The sequence below is a fragment of the Centrocercus urophasianus genome, unplaced genomic scaffold (assembly GCF_019232065.1).
Source record: "Centrocercus urophasianus isolate 14NV4802_14NV808 unplaced genomic scaffold, USGS_Curo_1.0 seq_45, whole genome shotgun sequence".
NCBI classification, from domain to species: domain Eukaryota; kingdom Metazoa; phylum Chordata; class Aves; order Galliformes; family Phasianidae; genus Centrocercus; species Centrocercus urophasianus.
Genome location: NW_024885033.1, coordinates 186606 through 207780, shown reverse-complemented (window position 1 = coordinate 207780; position 21175 = coordinate 186606). Strand labels below are relative to the sequence as shown.

At 41.2% G+C, this 21175-nt stretch overlaps 1 protein-coding gene across 7 annotated transcripts in view; it reads left to right on the top strand.

The window, feature by feature from the left end:
* Positions 1-15791: 15791 nt before the first annotated feature.
* TPK1 (thiamin pyrophosphokinase 1) overlaps positions 15792-21175 on the top strand; it is a 187107-nt gene continuing 181723 nt past the window's right edge. For all 7 annotated transcript variants that reach the window (XR_006171336.1, XM_042834304.1, XM_042834299.1 and 4 more), the window contains exon 1: positions 15792-16020. Coding sequence is in view for 6 of the 7 variants with exons in the window: in XM_042834304.1 (XP_042690238.1) it covers positions 15978-16020 (43 nt within the window). In the remaining variant the exon portion in view is untranslated. The remainder of the gene's footprint in view (positions 16021-21175) is intronic.

Below are 21175 nucleotides of genomic sequence, written 5' to 3'. Positions count from 1 at the left end.
GTCTTTGATGGATTTAGATATTTGAATAGCTTCTGACCATGAAAACAAAAATGAAGTGAATGGGATGGAGAGTGGAGGGGAAAAAGGGAAAATCAAGACAAATAGCTGTGAGATCAGACTTGCTGGATGCATATATCTTTAAAATACAAAAAGTAGTATCTTCCCATACAAGAGAGACCTCTCTGTAATTAGAGGGTTCACATAGCACTTTGCAGCCTTTTTGTCTCTATGAACTAAACAATCTCATTCCTCAACTGTGAATGGAAGATCTGTCCACTGATCATATCCTGCTATCAACTCCTTTCCCAGGTATGAAACATTTTCTGAGCACATGAAATGGTTTCCTACAGCATTGCTATAGTTAGCTGCCTCTTTTCTAACCAACCTATTCACTTTATCTAATGGGTCTGATACTTGGAACTTGTATTGAAGCTCCACACTGGACACACAAATAAATGTTTTCTGATCCTGCAGTGCTAATGGCACTTGATAGATGCTATGCAAGCTCTGGTAAGCGTTATACAAGCCCTGCAGGCATGCTGAATATTCTTCTCACCACCAAGCACACAAAACTAAAAGTAATGCTGCCTATGATTTTGGAAAGGGTCCAGAGGAGGGCGACTAAGATGATCAGGGGGCTGGAGCACCTCCCCTATGAGGACAGGCTGAGGGAGTTGGGCTTGTTCAGCCTGGAGAAGAGAAGGCTGCGGGGTGACCTCATTGCAGCCTATCAATACCCAAAGGGAACCTACACCCAGGAGGGGAGTAAACTCTTCAAAAGGGCTGACAACAGCAGGACTAGGGGAAATGGATCCAAGTTGAAGGAGGGAAGATTTAGGTTGGATGTTAGGGGGAAGTTCTATACAAGGAGAGTGGTTAGGCCCTGGAACGGGCTGCCCAGGGAGGTTGTGGATGCCCCGTCCTTGGATGTGTTTAAGGCCAGGTTGGACGGGGTCCTGGGCAACCTGATCTGAATGTGTGTGTTTGGTGGCCCTGCTAGGCAGGGGGGTTGGAACTACATGATCCTTGAGGTCCCTTCCAACCCGGGTGATTCTGTGATTCTATGTGCTCTCAGCTGGAAATTGGAAGTGACACACTGAAGTTTGAATGTTTGCTATGTCCCACTGGATTGACAGCTACTGCACTGTTTTTTGTCAATGTGGACTCATTTGGAAGTTCAGTTTCTTTCTAGCTAACCAAAATAATCATCACATTTATTACATGGTAAGCTAGTACAAGAGTTGTTGATGCCTTCTTCTGACAGTTCTTTGTGAAGATTGAGAAGTCTTCCAGTTCCTTCCATTGGCTTAAATAGTATTGTGATGACATAATATAAGCTCCCCAGATCTTCCCCTGAATAACTTTGGATTTCACACATCACATCTCTATGACTGCCCTTCCACCATCAGAGCCCTGCTGAGGCTTTCAGTATGTGCTACCATTTAAGGAAAGGCTGAGAAATTCTGATCCAACCTGAGGCACTACACATTAAACAGCCTTGTGAGCCTTGGAGCTAATAAAGCCTGATTTCCTACTTCATTGAACTTACTGTCCAGTGGAGTTCCTATTACTAGTGTTCATTGTTAAAGTTAGTTCTTTGTTATGTATTATTTGTTATGTTCATATCTCTAATAAATTGCAGATTAAGTTACTGAAGGGAGCTGTGTTTCCAACAGAAAAGAAAAAAAAAATAAACAATGAGACCTTTTTTTTTTTTTAAAAAAAAAAACAACAAACAATCAAAGTTAGTTGTAACAAGAGACAAGCTTACTGAGCATAACACCTGCTGCATTGTAGAGATAATGTGAATGACAGCTGTGGTAGAATCACCTTGGGAAACACCTCCAAACAGTCATTCTTTAACAGCCACCTTATCTACATGCTATGTGGTTTGTACATTACTTAGCAATATACGGCATAAACTGCAAGCCATTAAAAATGGTTTCAGCCATTTCAGGACAGAGCACACTTTTTTTTTTTTTTTTTTTAAATCACTAGTAAAAAGCTATATGCTTTGCGTCAACCTGAGAGTAGTCTCAAGACACATCTGGGTTTGCATTGCCCTAAGCGGGCTGTAGTTTTGTTAATGCTTGCAATTGGCTCCCTGACCAAGGCGTGATGCCCTGGCTGAGCTTCAGCTTTGCAAGTGCCTGGGACAGAAAAGAACAGACAGACTCCTTGGTCCTTGTGTACACAACAGCTGCCCTGTGGTTAGGTGATGCTGGTGTGTAGCTTTCAATAAGATCTTTTGGAGATGAATGAAATTGGGATGAGAAATTTATAATAGAATCCTGAACAGACTCAATACCAAAGAAAATCCCTCCATTAATGTTCTCAGAGCAGAGGCCTTAGGATGTTAACATCTTGTAACTCCCTCCACCACCTTGATCCTGAAGGAAGACTGAAATAGTCAACCTTTGGATCAAGAGGTACAGCTAAGCAGTGACTATAATTCCAGAGAGCAGGATTAGTACCTGACTTTCTGTATAAAACAATGCAACTATACTACCAATTGAGCTGTTCGATATTGATGAATTTATTTTGGATTACTGTACTGCTAAAACAGTAACTAGAGTAGCTATGAATTCTTGGCTAAATACATAGATTGTGTTACCTTTTTCCCCCCATAATAAGACTTCGAGTGTAAGAAAGTAAAAGTAATTTTGGTGTGCTATGTTCTACTGAATTAGTTTAGCTGTCTTTGCACTTAAAGTATCAAAACTACCAGCTTCCCTGTTGAACTGTACAAATACATCAAATACATTACAGTAAAAAAAGATCAGTTTTGCAAGGTATCTTGTCTGCTTAAGTACTAAAGAAATCTTAATTCTTTCAAGTCAATTAAAGAGCATTCTGATACTAATAAGCTGGCTCACCACAAAGCTTAGTGCCCTGCTCTCTAAGTAGAGAAAGCTAGATACCATCCTTTTCAACAGGGAAAGGCTAAATTAACCATCCTGTATATTTTGTGTCAAAACTTTAATTTACTAGGCCTCTACCTGTAGAACCCAAATTCCATTCTCCCATATTTGAGTGAAGCACAAAAATCCTCACTTACAAGCAACTTGTGTGATGAAACTTGTTGTAAATTCTTAAAAAATATTTTCCACTGTATTATGAAATTTAGAAAGTGAGTTGTCTAAAGTGTCTCAGAACATGAGAGCTTATGTTTTCCTTCCTTCATCATAGCTTTTCTTACAAAACTGATAGGAATTGATAGAAGTTTGCTTCTCTGTCAGCACGGATGTAAACATTGCTGTAAAAATCAGCAATTACTAAGGATACCCCAATTCTCTTTCTTCCTCACTTTTCCATATTATTTCGCATACACTCACTATTTACTTCATTTAGCCTTGCAAAGTAGACTAAGAAGCTGTTTTAAGCTACCAGGAAATAGCACTGAGCTTGTTTCTTGTTCATATATTCTACAAATGAGGGTTCTTCATGAGCAAGGACAGAGGGTTTCTGAAGTGTTTTCATACCATTCTCTTTGTTTGATTTGCTATAGACTTAGCATATTATGCTCTGATGGAAAGCTTGTATTTCCATATACAGTATGCTTCTAAATTACTACAGGCACAAAGAATGTAATGACTTCTTGCCATCTGTCATCTGCTCTTTGGTAATATATCTGTTATTTATTGTACTAATGGTACTTACTTTTTCACATCTACTTTTATTGCCTTAATGAACAAAGTAAATATTTTACACTATAGTACAGTGGTAAAATATATTCTATAGTCAGACTGAAATAAATAACCCAATACTGCTTCTTTACTCTAGTTTTTACAGAGCTGAGATCTTTTTCTGTTTTGGTCTTAAACCCTGGAGCATCATTGTGGAAGTAAAACTCACCTCCAATTAAAAACAGCCTAAAAGCCTTCTGCTTTTTCTCACAAAATATTCTTAAGTAAGCAATTCCTCTGTTTGGAGGAAGTGAATCTACTACAATATAAAATTGTGTATGCATACAGCATAAACACAAACATAATTTACAGTCTATGAAAACATGAGAATTTTTTTTATCATCTTACCAAGATATTCTTTAAAGCAGTTTCAAGGTCATTTATGATAGATATGCCCTGAAACAATGTGTTTGTAATAAAAGTCTGACTATATAATAAAAAAGGAGAGGAAAGAGACAGAATGGAGAACACCACACTCTTTATGACTGTATTAAAGTAATACTGAAGTGGACTCATATCATAGTTTAGAGCTCCTTGGGAAATAATTTCATCAAAGTATACAATTTATTTCTCCCCACAAAGAAATTTAGGTTTTTGAGAGATAAACCATTCATAGTGTATAGTGTCAAATGTAACAGATCTCATTGACTGAGCATCTTAAGTAGGTGGTATTTGCATGATTATTTCCTTTACTACTGCTTGCCTAGGCAGAAAATAATATTAATCAGCTTTGCTTGAAGTTATTCTGCTCCATTGTTTTGGGTAGGATGGCTCACGGGAAGAAATGTTTAGAACTCAATGCAAAGGAAGAAGAATTCAGTAAGGAGAAAAATCAGTAAGGAGAAAACCAAAAGGAAGGCGAAAAAAAGTTAAAACCAGATAAAGTGATGGTAAAAGAATCATACAAAGCAAGGAAATCCTGGCCACTTGCAGCATTCAGGTAAATAATTTTATGCATTTTAAGACTTAACTATTTCAGAGCATTGAGCTAAAGGAATTAATTAAATACAATATTGCACTGTGCAAATAACAGCTATCAATTAAGCAGATATAAATGAGTAGAAGATGGTGTGTCAACACATAATACTTTAAAACTTTGGCTACTTTTGTGAATTTATCCAACTCTACAGAGCAGATCATGCATAAAATTAACAACACAGTAACAGCGAGGCCAAAGTACATGGCATGCAGCATGAGCACTTCGGGTGAGATAAACTTTGGTTTATCACTTATATATAATCAACAAAAATACAGAGTAGTTAGGCTAGTACCTACAGATCACATAGCTAGAAAGATCATCATGGTGGAAAGGGATAATTGAAAATAAATGAAAATGCTCACCCATGTCCTGGGCTTACAGGAAAACTCCAAAGGGAAAAATCTCTAGAAAAAGATCCTCTCTTAGTGGCAGTCAGCCCTTAAATGGGGTCTAGAAGAGGTGCAGCCAGGCTCCATCGCCTTCACCTGTGCTCCTGTGACTGACTCAGTATTTGCCTCAAGGATATAAATCAGAGGTTCAGGCTGTGATTCAGCATTTTCCATACAACATAACTATATGTTAACATCAACCTACTGCCAGAATTCACCAGAATTTAATCATCCTGTAGTATATATGCCATTCCACAGTGGTCAAAGACTTCTATTAGGCTTGGTTTCCCCACCCGCTTCTGTTCCCACTTGCCATTTCAGCTATACTGGAGGAGAAAACTCCTTCAAACTCTGTGCTACTAACTTTATCCAACTCTTCCTTTTTGCAGCTGTGCTGTCAGTCTCTTTTCTGTTCTTAGGGTTAGCCAGCAGAATCATTCATAGATTCATAGAATGGCTTGAATTTGAAGGGACCTCAAAGATCATCAAGTTCCAACCACTCTGTCTCAGGCAGGGTTGCCAACTGCTAGATCAAGCACTAGACCAGCCTGCCCAGGGCCCCATCCAACCTGCCCTTGAACACCCATGGGTACAGTGCATCCACAATCTATCTAGGTAATTTGTTCCAGCACCTCACCACTCTCAGTAAAAAATTTCTCATACATCTAATCTAAATATCCTCTCCTTTAGTTTAAAACCATTTTCCTTTGTCTTATCACTATTTATCCATGTAAAAGTTGATTTCCCTCACGTTTGTAATCTGTATTTAAATATTGGAAGTCCATACTGAGATCTCCGCAGAGCATTCTCTTCTCCACACTGAACAAGCCAAGCTCCCTCAGTCTGTCTTGGTAGGAGTGATGCTACAGCCCTCTGAACATCCTCATGGCCCTTCTCTGGACTCACTCCAAAAGCACCACATCTTTCCTGTGTTACGGGCCCCAGACTTGGACACAGTATTCCAACTGGGGCTCCACAAAGGCGGAATAGAGAGGGATAATTACCTCCCTTGACCTGCTAACCATGATTTTGGACTGCAAATAATAATGTTACTTTAGTGATCTTGAGTAATTATACACCATGACTGGGCCTATTGAACCTCAGTTTGAATTTTCCTCACTCATATTTGGATTTCACGGTGAGAAAGCTCTTAGTAATGCCCCAACAGATAGAATATTTTCACAGTGGCATGTCTTGGCAGTGCTGGGGAGGGACAAACTCCCAAGTCATGCGGTGAGTCTCAGCAATTACAGAAGGACTAAATGGCACTGAGCAAAAATTCAAGGTATTGTGAAACGTCCAGCACAATTTCTAAAACAGGAGGAAGGAAATGCAGAGACACTGCAGGAGCAAGAACTCTCTCTCCATGTTTCACTGTATTCCTGGGCAGCACAGCTGAACATGGGATCTGTCTTAAAATATAGACACCAGATTTTCTAAGGTGAAGATTTGCCAAAGAATAAATGCAATTAATTACAACAACAGTCTCACAGGATGCTAATCAATGTTTACGCACTGATCTTACGACTGAACTAAATAACTAATTGTTCACTCGTGAAGTAGGCAAAAACAGACAAAGAGCCCTAACGTGGGGAATATATTTGATTCTGAATGCACTTTCTATAAATTACTTTGGACATTTGTAGGTATTGTACTTTTTTGTTTTATTTTAGGTATTTTTAAGTTAACATTGTGTATAATGCTGTTGCAATTTCTTAGACTTCACAAAATATTTATCAATGTATTTAAGGTAGATGTAGAATCACAGACAACAAAACCGAGACTGCTATTCTAAATGTTATGCGGATACCACTGTAAAAATAAGCTCATTGAAGATAATAGAATGATCCATTAGCAGGCCTCCAGCTGCAGACCTAGAGGTGACAGGCCATTTGGAGAACAATTTACTGACTGTCTTACTCCCTCTCCTTCTTAACCATGGGCATTGTAAGTTCATTCTATTGACCTTAATAGGTTTGCTTTCAAAGTGTTTTACTCTGAAGATTTAAACGGGAACTTCATCATCTGTCAGCCTGCAGCTAACCTAAGCAACTAAGATAAAAGAAGATGCAACATATTTATCTATGCACATATTTTGTATGTTTGTCCTGGACCTCAGGTCCTAATACAAGCAATAACATCCAGTGCACACAACAAAAGATGTACGTGATGCTCTTCATTGTAAGTACTTCATTATTCCACAGAGTCTCCCAGGAATTCTTCTTTCTCTCAGTTAAAGAAGCATTAACAGCTTGCAAGTGCCTTTGCATGCACCAGCTGAAAAAGGTTAGAATTAGCAGGCAAGTCAGAAAAACTTTAGCACTGAGTTGAGGGCAGGCTTAGTCAGCTCTGTTCAGACTGATGGAATGGAATGGAATAGCAGCCATCACCTTTTATCTACTAGTATCTTTTAAACTACTTATAACCACGTTGTATCCACTTATGGAACACAACAAAGCTCCTGATGCATCTGGGTGCCTTCCATTCCTATCACCCCAGAAACCCCTCAGTGTGGCTCCCCCTCACCATCACTTCTTCAGCACTTTGCAGGACTCAACATTTCCCTCACTTGGATGACTTAAAGCTGTGGCCAGGAGAGGTGAACACAGCTGGCCCTGCTTTTCATCGTCTTGGCTGTCATCCCCACAGATGATACAAAAGCCCCCTCATGGGCTTTGCCCAAATTTAGTCCAGCCAAGACAGAAGTAATATGAATTATTTGTGAGCAGACACTAGCTTTGCTCTCACTCATCAGCTGATAGACACAGATTCATCCTGACCTCTGTGTGTGCTCAGATGACTGCAGGGAAATGTTTTCTCTTTGTAGTTTTTGAAGACCACCTCGTTCCTGTGAGAGAAATGAGAACTGAATAGATCGTCATGAGAAACTACTGCAGCTTACTTCCTCTCACTCTGGATACAGTAGCACACATCTAGGGACAAAGAAGCAGCAAAATATTCATTACACTTCAGCACTCGATGCCATCCCATGTGTTCTCACATCCAGTCTGAATGCATGGTATTGATTTTCCAAGTGAATTATATTGTTTTGCTAGATGCTGCCTCTTTGTATCACCTGCTGAGAGAGATACGGAGAAGTGTAATTTAGGGTAAAGAGACAGAATGAAAAATAGGCCCTTTTGGATGCTGTGGAAAGCTCTTATGTAAGAAATTCAAGTGTGCTGGAGATTTGGCCTTGGGAAGAAAACACAGAGTGATTATCTGCATTTCTCCAGAGAACTCAGCCCCCTGAGCTGGAAGACAGAGATGGGGAGCAGAATAAACCCCACAGAATTCAGGAGGAAACAGTTAATAACCTTCATAACACCTGCTATACCACTTGGACTATCACACGTCCATGGGGCTGGAGGGGATCCATCCAAGAGATGGATGGAACTGGCGGGCGTGATTGCTAAGCCACTTTCCATTATTTATCAGCCTTATCCTGGCCAACCAGGGAAGTCCCAGGCAACTGGAGACAATGTGACACCCATCTTTAAGAAGTGTTAGAAGGAGTATCAAGAGAACTGCAAGCCTGTCAGCCTAACCTTGGTATTGAGGAAGGTGATGGAGCAGATCATGTTGAGTACAATCATGTAGCATACACAGGACAACCAAGGGATCAGGCCTAGCAGGCATGAGTTCATGAAAGGCAGGTCCTGCTTGACCAACCTGATCTACTATGACCAGGCAGCCTAGTGGATGATGGGAAGGCTTTGGATGTAGTCTACATGGAGTTTAGTAAAGCATTTGACTCTCTCCCACCATATTTTTCCAGAGAAGCTGGCATCCCATGGCTTGGACAGGTGTATTCTTCATTGTATAAAGAACTGGCTGAGCGGCCAGGCCCAAAGAGGGGTGGTGAATGGAGTTAAATCCAGCTGGTGATCAGTCACTAGCTATATTCCTCAGCAGTCAGTACTGGGGCTGGCTCTGTTAAATATCTAAACTGATGATCTGGATGAGGCGATTAAGTGCACCCTCACTAAGGTTGCAGATGACACCATGGTGGGAGGAAGCATTAATCTGCCTGAGAGTAGGAAGGCTCTTTGGAAGGATCTGAATAGGCTGGATTGATGGGCAAAGGCAAACAGAATGAGCTTCAACAAGATCAAGAGCCAGGTCTGCTATTTGTTGCTCACAACAACCCCATGCATTGCTACAGGCTTGGGGCTGAGTGGCTGGCAAGCTGTGTGAAGAGAAAGGGTTGACAGTTGAAAGCTGGCTGAACACAAGCCAGCAGTTTGCATAGGTGGCTAAAAAGGCCTATGGCATTCTTCTTGGCTTTCATTAGAAATAGTGCAGTCAGCAAGATTAGGGAGGTGATCATTCCTGTATACTTGGCATTGGTGAGATTGCATCTTGAGTACTGTATTCAGTTTCAGGCCCCACTCTATAAGAAAGGGCCTGGAGCATATCCAAGGAATGGCAATGAAGCTGGTGAAGGGTCTGAAGCACAAGTCTTACGAGGAGTGGCTGAGGGAATTGGGATTGTTTAGTCTGAAGAAGAGGAAACTCAGGGAAAACCTTATCGCTGAAACTATCTGAAAGGAGATTGTACTGAGGCAGGGGTTGGCCTCTTTTCCCTGGTATCTAGAGATAGGATGAGAGGCAATGGCCTTAAGCTGTGCCAGGGGAAGTTCTAGTAGGATATTAGGAAAAGAACTTTCTCGGAAGGTGGTGAGATATTGGAACAGGCTGTCCAGGGAGGTGGTGGAGTCACTGTCTCCAGAGGTGAGAAGAAAAAAGACCATTTTTCTATTTCAAGAAAATGGTAGATGTGGCACTGAGGGACGTGGTTTAGTGGGCATAGTGCTGATGAGTTGATGGTTAGGCTAGCTGATGTCAGTATTCTTTTCCAATCCTAATAATTCAGTGATTCTATGACTCTTACCTTGAGAAGACAATTACTTTAGAACAAGATTTTCTGTACATGCCAGAAAAAAAAAACAACAGATTTCCTCCTAGCAGAATATAATGCAGCATTTCTCTGATTTTTTCTTATTTTTATTAATTATTATTCTGCTGTCAGTGAAACATGTACTGAGTCTTGCTGTTCAATCTCCCCACAGCAGTCCATGCAGTGCTGTGCTCTGTAGCCAGAACAACATTGGCATCACATCAATGTTTTTGATGTGATTTTGATTTTCAATTGCTGTGTAGTGCTGACACAGCAGTCAGGCCTCCAACCTCCCTAAGGCCAGAAGGTTGGGAGTGTGCAAGAGGTGTGGGGGTGACACAGTCAGAGCAGTTGGCCTAAATCAGGAGGTGTTTCAAATGTAATGGCATCACACTCAGCAATACAAGCTGGGGAAGGGGAAGAAAAGAGGAAGCTCTCCTTACAAAAACGTCTGTTCTTTTCTCCTCCTGAGTAAATGCATAGTGATGTCTTCTGCCTAAGATGTGGCAAACACTCTTTGCTGATGGGAAGTAGAACAAAATTGTTTTCTCCCTTTGTTTCCACGTAGCTTCTGCTTGTTTGTTTTTCCTTTAATTAAACTATCCTAATCTCAACCAGTGTGCCTTCTTCTCCATCACATTTTCTCCCCTACTTCCTTCCAGGAGTATAAAAGAAGAGCTGTGCAGTTCAACTGCCCATCAGCGAGAAGACACCACAGGACACAATAGCAAAGGCTTCTGAGAAGCTCCAGCCCAGGCTAATCGAGTAACTTTCCTAATGGCTTAGCAAACTATGCAGTCTCCTGACTCCAAGAAGTCAAGGACATAGTCACATTTATTAGATTGCACAATATGATGAAAATTCTTCTTTTATAAGTTACCATTTCAATATACAATCCTCTTTAAAGTTTAAAGTTTTACAATCTCTTTAAAGTTTACCTTTCATCTATGTTTATGATGGAATATTGTTCACGATCCTAATGAATTTTCTCCTCTTTTTTTTTATTATAATAGAACTAAACAGTAAAATACAATTCTGCCTGTTCATTACTAACACAGATTAATTTGGTTTTGGCTGTTGATCTCAGATTGATTCCAAACTATGGGTATACTTCACTGATGCCATTATACAGAGGAGAAAACAAAGACAAAGAATGTTACAAAACTTAGCATACACATTTCAGGATATGGATCCATGTGGTCTCATTCTGTTTACATGTGTCCATAGCAGAGCATGAGTTAAAAATCAGGACTTCCAGTCTCAGTGTTCTGCCTGGTGAGCCACAGAATTTTTACAGCATGATTTTCTTCTGCTTTACTGTATGACTTACAATAATCCATAAGGTTTATCTTCAGCCTGCCCTGCATCACACACACAAAAAACCTGCACTTTACTTATATATATATTACTGTATTCTAATCTCTTAAGGACTAGTTAAAAAAAAAAAAAAAAAAAAAAAAGTGTTGATGGCCCTAATAATTATTCCAGGAGCTGGACTTGAAGACTGTATGTGAGAGATTCTGCCTGGCTGTGTATACTTGCAGCTCTTTTTTTCCCCCTCAGCAATTTACCTTTCAAGTTCATGTTTGAGTTTTAAGCAGGTTGTAGATTTGAAGTGTCGCACAGGAGAATTGTAAGGACATAGTGTCCATAGTTAAGCACCACATTCTCTACTGATGGTTGCATTTTTTTGCATTATAAAGTACTTGGGGTTGTGCAGACAATCAGATACTGGCACTATTTAAACATTCCCAACCTTATCATTCATCATAAACACTGGAATAGACACAAGGATAAGCTCTCTCAGCCTGCTAGTTTTAACTCTATATTAATATTAATACAAAACAAATTTCTGAAGGAAAGGACAAAATATTCTTCCTTAAATCCTGATTGCCAGCTTTACACAAATTGTTCTTGATTACCAATAAAATTGGAGCAGCAGAAACCAACAGACCAATAGAAGTGTCTCCTTACAGGCAGCTTATATCATACATCATCAAGAGAAATATTTGAAGATACACAGGTAAATTTGGTTCCATATACCAAATAAAAAGGTTGTGATACATGTTGCCAGTTACTGAGATTTGCCATAATTTCTGAACAGTACCCAAAGTACTTTGCAACCAATCTTAAATTGTGATGCCTGACATAATCAAACAAAATTGACTTCATTCTTCAGAGGAGCTATATGTCATTAATGCTGCAGACACGTTCTTTTGGTTTATTGGACAAGCTTTCAGTCTCAACTAGACTGGGTTACTTGAAAGAAGGACAGAAAATGATTGATGCTACTGTGAGTTAGCCTGGGCCACCTATCAAAATTGGGATATGCAGGGACTGATCATCTTAAAGAAGCACAACAAACCTTGTAGGCTTTAGTCCTGTTGCTTACATCCAATTAAAAAAAAAAATAAAAGCTACTACCCTCCTCAGCACCCTTCAACTCTACCCATCTGAGCAGCTTTAGTTATGCTGAAATGTAGGACTAGCCCTAGCATAACCGGCCTTTATAGAAGCTGGCCAACCAACTGCTTCCCTGAATAATTTTCAGAAAGAAGATTAGTCTATCTAGAGTCTGATAAGAATAACATATACATACATAGCTTAATATGCATTGTGCTTTATACTATATGCATTTATATATAATATTTATATATATTTATATCATATACTTATGTATATATACACATAAACTGAATTTCTCCATATAGATACCAGCCATTTAGTCTGCTCAAAAATGAGAAAACACACAAGATGATAGCCCTGACCTGCTGGCTAGAAAGCACAGGAAGTTTATAAGGTCTGAACAGCTCCTCAACCTTTTCTGCCCATCTCTCAGAAGATTCCTCTGTCAAACAGCTTCATCTGTCATACAGGTACTTTGTCTGCTGGTCTGTTTATTTGTGCATTTAGGACTGAGATTACTTGCTTCCTTTAACCAGAGGAGATGGTAGTAATCACAGCACAACAGCCCTTCTGGGATGCCTTTCTTGCATAGCCTCTCTGTACATTCTTCTGCAAAACACTGCAAAGTAAATTAGGCATATACAAACAGAGGAAAAGAACAGGGGAGAGGGATTTTTTTGTTTGGATGGTTTTTTTGTTTCTATGTGCTTTGAGATCCAACTAGAAAAAAGAAATAATGCTGGATCTTCCCTGCTACCTGGAAAAGCAGGTGTAATATTTACTGGGGTATTTCCTAGGCATGACTGGAAAAATGATGCTATTTCCTTAAGTGGTAACCCTTCTCAGGAAAATTACACTGATACCCCAGCACCAAGTTAAGAGTGCAAAAGGCAGATTAAAGTGTTTATTCTTCAATAATACAAAATAGACTCCTACCAGTTTAATGTCCTTAGGGGACTATCTGTAGAAGAAATGCCAGGCTGGGTGGAGCTATTTATTTGCCTATTTGAGACTTCCTACGCTATATACACCATTGCTAGGTGCTTAAGTGCGTTAACTTGTGTTAGGTACTGTTCTAGAGATCTGTGCATTTCAGTACTGACTGAAGCTATTCCTATACGGATGACACTTTAGAAAGAGCTTTCTACTGTGGATGATTCAAAATCTTAAAGAAAGGGCACTGGAAGAAAGTTAGAGTTATCAGAAAGAGCAAAGAGCACTTCACATGCTTGCCCCTCAGTACTTAAACAGCACTTTGCCTTACCTTACAGACCTCTAAACATCTCAAAAGGATCCTAGTGCCAGCCTGCTCTCTCAAGACTGATTTCTCTTTGTAATGCTATTGTGCATTCATATGATCAGCAAAGAGATTGATTTTTTTGCAGTGGTGGGCAGAGAACTGCCTGGAACTCCTGATAGAGCAGAAGTTTGATAGAGCAGAAAAAGCCTCATTAGATATGAAGACAGATGAAGAGAGCAAAGAAATGAAAAATAGTTGTATTAAAAAAAAAAAAAAAAAAAAAAAGTTGAAAGAGTGCAAAGGAGAAAAATAGAATGGAGTCCTTACTAGGACAGACTTCATTCTGAGAAAGCATGCCAGCTCTCAAGAAGCCACTGCTGTTTATCAGTACTTTTATCAGAAAAAAATAACAAGTCAGAATAAATAAAAATTACAGAAAGACTGGCAGATACTTTAGAAAAATAAGCTATATTGGAGAAGATTTAATAATTTTATCTAATATGGGAAAACACTTAGCAGAATTGAAAGGGCGGGGGGGAAGGGCAGAAGGGAAGACAGCAAAGTGCCATCTTCATGGTGGTTCTTCCACAATTAGCATCCTTATGTTGGTTGCTCTTACCCTGGTTAAAGAAAGATGCTGTGTGCTGTTAAAGTTCTGTCTGATACTCTTTGAAATTCAAGTTATCAGTGGAGAGGAAAGAAAACTTGTGATTCAAAAGTGAAACATTTTTAATTTTTATAGTGTAAGCAGTGACAATTTTGACATCCATATTTTTCTTGATTTTCCCAGGAACTTTTCACTTCTCTCATTGTCAAGACATGCACGCTTTAAACTTCAGAACTTCTTATAATTTTTGTGGCCTAGAATTACTTGTAGACGACAATCTCTCACAGGGGCAGGACAACTTATCTGAAAGAGGCAATATGAAGGCTTAGTACTTACACTGTTCAGACCCAAGAGGCATTGTTAGTCATTGCAGACTCACACCATCATGAAGGAAAAACATGTCCCAGCCTCACCCAAGCACCAAAGAAAATTAAATCTGTCAATCTGGCTGCAAACCTCAGCCTAACAGTGTGGACTGCACAAAGGGCTGATCTGTGGGTCCCACTTGCCTCTGATTTGACTGGAAACCTTATCTGGCTGCTGTTCTCTCTCAAGTATCTCTAAATCCAGTGTATGTGTCTCCACGTTGTCCCACCCCAAAGTGCCTCTGTCAAGAGCTCGCTAAGAAAGTGTGTGGTGGCTGTTGAGAAGGACTGCATCAGAGCTCCTTCTTGCTCGAAGATTACTTCTGGGATAGCAGCGACAAATTGGTGAGGTCCAGAAGGCAGGAGCCACGGGCTCTACTCCTTTGCTGCCCTCTACTGCAGCATAGCTTCTCTGAGCCAGAGGCATCAACTGAAGCTTCAGACAAAGCTGGAGTTGAGACCAAGGAACGCAGGCAGGGCGCAGAGACAGCGAGGGGAAGTGGGAGACAGCTTAGGGCACAGCTGCATGGGGAGTGGAGTTGGGGACTGAGATCTGTGGAGATGGCAACAGGAGGCACAGCAATGCCAAGCGCTGCTCTAGAGGGTAGAACACACCAGTCACATCCCGGGGGCTTCGAGGTCTGACCTTCCTGCTCCTTGCACAAAAAAAAAAATCTACATCACAAAAACAAAGTATTCCATGCCTCAGGATTCTTTAATTTCTAGTTAAGAGTCTACAAGCAACTAAAACCTACCTATGTAACAAATTTTGTGATATTACTATAAATTACTTTTCATCGAGCATTATGCTGAGCGTAAATGTCACAGTTCCACTTAGGGGATGGGAACGGGGAGGGACAATTAACTACGGAAAACAACCACGCCACGTGTCGGCTGTTTCCCCTGTTCAGGCTCTTGGGAGCTCCGAAACAACAAGAAAGCCAGCCTGTAAACTCCCCAAGCCGAAGTTCTGGGGCTCCGAAGCAGCGAAGCTGCGTGACAACAGCACGGGGGCTGCACGCAGGTGCTGAGGCCTCGCTGCAGGATGCAGCCGCAGCTCGAGCGACCAGATTTCTCTTTTGACAGAACTGTTCACTGCAGCTCCGCAAAGCACAACAAACCCACACGCAGCCACCTTCCGCTGGACCCCGCGCCACCGCCTCCGCCCCTTCTTCCCGCTTCCTCAATCAAGCGCCGAGCGGCGGATCGCGGCCGGGACCGATCCTCTCTGCGTTACCGTTACCGCCTTCCGCTCCTCCCATCGGAGTTGAACCCGGCTGCCTGCACCCCGGCGGGAGAGGTGGGGCGTGCCCAGGTTTCTCTGTCGCCCGGCTCTTCCGGCGGAGGCGGCTGGTCGGGCGCCTGGCGTTCCGTACTCGTATCGCACCGTGAGCAGCGAGAGGCTATGGAGCGCGTCTTTACGCCGCTAGACTGTCTCCTGCCCGCCGGTACGGTATCTCCCGCAGCCGTGGCTTGCATTCGGAGCGGGGGCGGTTCTGGGGTGGCTTGCCTCGCATTCGCTTCGCGGGCGGACGACGGCCTCGGCGTGGTGCCGGGTCCGCCAGGCGCCGCGTGGGAGCTGCGGAACGCTGCAGCGCGGGCACGGCACGTGTCCGACCGGGTTCTTCTCAGCGAGAGGCTGCTTCTGCCAGTGAAACGGCACGGCCGGTCCGATGGGCCCAACGGAGCTTAAAGTAAACTTCCTTGTGTGGGAATTCACTGCCGTTTAAACTCCTTCGGATTTAATTGCTGCCTTTGCTTAATTTGCCGGAGCTGTCTGGTATTGGCAGGTCTCGGGCCTCCCGTGGGGTTTGTGGCCTGCAGGGGGTGTGTGGGCCTGCCTTCTCGGTGTGCCTTTGGCTTTAGAGTTCTGAGTTCAGGCGCCGAGTTGAACCTTCGCTGTTCTGTGAAGCCATCACGTGCATCCAGCTGCCTGCGCAGTGCTGCCAGGCAGGGCTTTGTGGGTTGGATTTTCTCATATTCACTTACCTATATTTATTTATTGTTGTCCTAAGCTGTTATCGAGTGTTCTGTTTCTCTATAAAGAGAAGGAGAATTTGCGTGGGAAGGAGATTTCAGTGAGTTACCTTTGATTCATTGTGATGTGACATCTTCTTGTCTGAAATGAGGAATAGCTACTTACTGAAAACGTGGTAATATTGAAATGAAGGTACCTTAAGAGTTTATCCTTGGGGAAGGACTGGTGTTTCTATGTTCTAAAATATTTGCTCTTGCATTTCTGTGACATTAGGCCTAGCGTATGTTTCCTGGAAATGTTTTTTTGTCTTTATTTTATTTTTTCTCTTTTTTTGTGCCTGGGTGATGTTGAAGATTTAGGCTGTTCAGTTTGCAGATACCCCACAGCCCAGTTAGAGCAGAGCCTTCAGCTGGGCTGCAAGAAGTGTGCTTCTTCTTGAGAAATGGCTGCTTCAAGTGTATGAACCAATGTGGTTATGCAGGGCTGTGTGCCTGCAAAATACAGTGATGCTGTATCTGGAGCCTCATCATTGTTAGTAGCCTTCCTTACCCATGGCAGCAGGGTTGGCACTGTAGAATCTTTATGGACTTTTCCAACCCAGACTGCTCTATGATTATCAGCATCTTGGATTGGTTATCCTGTATAAAGCATGCAAGGCTGATCAGAATAATTTTTCAATTCAACAGTTTTAATATATTGACATCCCACTTCGGGATCTCAGAAATAAAGTTTTCCACATCATGTAGCTGAAATGGGGCTCCTGAATCCTTGGGAAAGTACTGGTTGGTCTTCCAAGTACTGTTGACCTTGTCTTTAATAATGTATATAGCATACAGCAATATATAGAGTGTTTCTGATCACTTTCTAAAGACCTGTGCAAATACAGCAGCATGTTATCACGAGAACAGTATGAAAGATTTGCCTGCAGTGTTTGGAGGCTGTTACTTGAATTCTGTTTTTGAGACTGTTCACAAGTACAGTGCTGATACTTGAACTAGAATGAAGCACTTAGAGGAATCTAGTATTATGTACCTGAATTTAAATTTCAGAGCCACCTGCTCTTTGGTAATTTTCTTGTGTATGTCACCCTGTGGTGACACCTGTGTTAGGTCAAAGGAGTAGAAATTTGAAGCTGCTATGCTAAACTGAAGTTCTGAGAGCCTCATAGACTTAGAACATATTTGGTCAAACAGCTGGAGCACAGCTGAAAATCACTGTGCTACAGCCAGAGAGTTGTGTTTTGCATTTCAAAGCTGTGTTGATTTGCTTAACATAATTTAGAATGAATAACGAGGTGAAATTTCAGAGTGGGATTGAGCTCTAAATTTGAGCGTTACATACTGAAACAAATCTGTTTTACTTTCTTTGTGAAATTGTGAAGAGGCTGAGAGAAATCCAGCCTGGTGTTCTGTGTGCTGCTCTGAAAGAATCATGTGGAAACCACAGAAAGTGAAACTGTGACACAGCCACATGTCTGTCTGTAGGAGGCTCATGGTGGATGATGTTGTTCTACAGCCTATATATCATCTCAGGAGTAGTGTAGCTTCTTCTGTGGCCTCCTTTGAGTGACTAGCTGTTTCCCTCCTGCTGTTTCTATCCTTGTCTTGCACTGTTGCCTCCTGTTGCTTATCCCAGACTGTGCTTCAGGCATTTCTGCAGAGAGATGAGTGTTTCTAATTTGTTTTGTTTCATAGCATGAACTTTAGAAGCCAAGTCTACTATTCTTGTGACTGCTTGACAGTGTCATAGTATCATAGCATACTCTAAGATTGCCCCTGAATGCCACTTGAAAATTTTCAATAATGAAGATTGCCAGCTGTATGTTTTCACAGGGAACGTTTTACTTTGCATACCGTGATCCAGATTTTCCACTCATCTGCCAATGCAATTGGTGGTTTCTTACCTTGCACAGTCCTTGAAATGCTGCTCATCATTGGTTATTTCAAGTGGAATGGAGCAGAAGGGCATCCTTTTCTGTTTGCAATCAGGCAGCTCCCAGCTGTAGCCTCTTGATTTGTTCTGGTCCTTGCAGAAGGCTCACCAGACTGAGCCTCTTGTGCCTGACAGATTGATGAGTGGTTCCCCTCTCCTTGTCTACACTGCGCCAAGTCTTGCAACTGAGGACAATCACAAACTATGCTTTGGTGAGAGCTGCTGGTCTTAGCTTCTAGGACCACCAGCAAGATGTGTAGGTAACTGCATGGAATACAGTTTTTGGGATTACTCAGGAATATTAAGTGGTTAGAAAGTATGGCTGAATACCAGAATGTGTGCATCAATGGAGGGAGACGGAGGGAGAAACAGTAGGAGCAAAAGCATGATGAAGTGATGGGAATGCAAAGTGTATGTGTATGCTGCTACAATTTTTGTGTGGGGTGCAAAAGTACATGCTCTTCTCCATGTTGTGGTAACAGTGCACCTGCCAAAGAGGAATCAGGAGGGCACCTTCTAGCACTCAGGTCCTGAGAGGAGATTTGAGGTCGGTTGTCAGCTATAAATGCCATCTGGTAGTCAACAGTTAAAACAGAAATATGGTTTTGTACATCCTTATTCAAAGTACAGGAATGTATCAGTGTGGTGTAGGTTTCTTCTCCTAAATAGAATATTCTTCAAATACTGGTTAGCTGTTTCATGAAACAGAACTGTTCCTCAGTGTGGCATTGCCATCTGGAATCAAATCCAGTTACGCGGACCTAGGCCTGCTCCTGATTTTCTGAGAGTATCACTCAGTGATCTGCCTGCAAATTCAGTTTTATTTTGTAATTAAGTCTTCCTCTTTCCTCTTCCAGAGTTCTCAAACTGTAGCTTCATCTCACTGAAACAAGATCATCTTCATGTCATGAGAGAGTCACAGCCAATAGGATAAAGACTTTCAGAATTAGGTGGAAATGTATAGTTGTCCCACTGTGTAGAGGCACTGTAATATTTTGCATTGAATTTAGTGAGAAGAGAATGAGAGGAAGCAACAATACACTGAATGCTCTTTCCTCGTTCTATAAGCCCTTTGTTTTACTGAATGTCTTCTTGTGGAAGTGTTACTGACTGTAAACGAGCTATCTCTAATACAGTTGTACCACCGTGCTGCTTTTTAAAGGTTTACACTTTCTTTTGAATTTTGTTTTTCTTACATTGGAGGCTGGAAGTTGAAACAGAGATGGTGAAAAAGGTGTGTTTGCTGTTCACTAAATGACCTCCAGACAAATTTCAGTAACCATCTGAGTGTTCCTTCAGTGGGAGGTTTGTCTGGTCTCTATATTGCACTGTCCTGCAGATTAAAATACAAAATTCAGTGGCAGGAAATCAAGGCACATATGGGGTTAAGAAATCAACCTGCTTGTTGGCTGTTGAATGTTAAATGCTTATGTATAGAAGGTGATGGAGCCCCAGGTTATTGATTAGCTTCATAATTGTACAGGTTTTGTGTTGGGTTAGACTAGTGAAGGTTTTTAGTTGAATGAGATCATTCAGAAGCCTTGTCTGAGTTCACAAAAGCTGGAAAACGCTATCGGGGATTTTAGTCCTTTTAATTTATTTCAGGAATTCCTCAGTGAAGTTAGCAGGTGCTTTCATGTGGCTATTACATAGTTCTTTTTTCAGTTGAGATGATTTTTTTTTCCCCCCTACATGAATGTTACCTACTGCTGCAAGAAGTAGCTCCATTTGGTAGAGTTACCTGGGCTGCCCCAGTTTCTTTTTGGAGTAGTTCAGCACCTGGTCTCAAGCCCTGCTGCTTACTGCTCTGCTCTGCTGGATCAGCAGTTATTTTGTGGGCTAGTTATTGGATAGGTTGCTTACTGGGGCACCAGAAGCTTTAAAAATATTTCCATTGATCCCATTTATTGATAAATATAATTGTGAATTCCACAAGGGAGAACAGAAGGCTTAAGCAGCAGAGGGAGTAGTTATGCTGAACTTATGCAACATTATACCCAACTGTTCTATTTCTAGTGTGTGTGTGTATATATATGTGTGTGTGTGTATATATATATATATATATACACAAATATGCACATAGACATATATATATATACACACACACACGCACACACACATTTTCTGAAATAAATTGTCATTTTCCTGTGAGAACAAAGCTGGAACTGAATAAATACAGGATTCTGAAATACTAATAAAAGGACTCTACTCTGAAATAATGCAGTTATGCAGCCCAAATAATGTAAATTAGGACTGAGAAGAGGAATTAGAAATCTAATAGAAAAGTTGGTGATGTCTTGTTTGAAATTAGAAATGTAGTTTTGTAGTCTAATTCTGTGATGCAGTTTCATTCCACTCCCTCGTTTTTTTTTTCTCCCACTGATAAATGAATATGGAGAACATATGTTTTACTACAACAGTAACTGAAATAAGTTCTGTGTTTTGTTACTTTTCTAAAGTGGAAGAACCTGTCAAAAGTGGAGAATTTGGCAAGGAAATCCTACTGCGGGAGAGGCATGCAACTGTAGCAATGATTCGAGTCAACTCAGATAGCAAAGAAAAAGTATAAGTAGCAGGAGTAAACAAGTGGAACACATTGCTTAGGAAGATGATGTATCTCTTGTCTTTGGGAACCTTGCTTTTAAGTGTAGACCAAGATAACTTAATCTAGAGAGGTGATTCCGAGCCCCTTA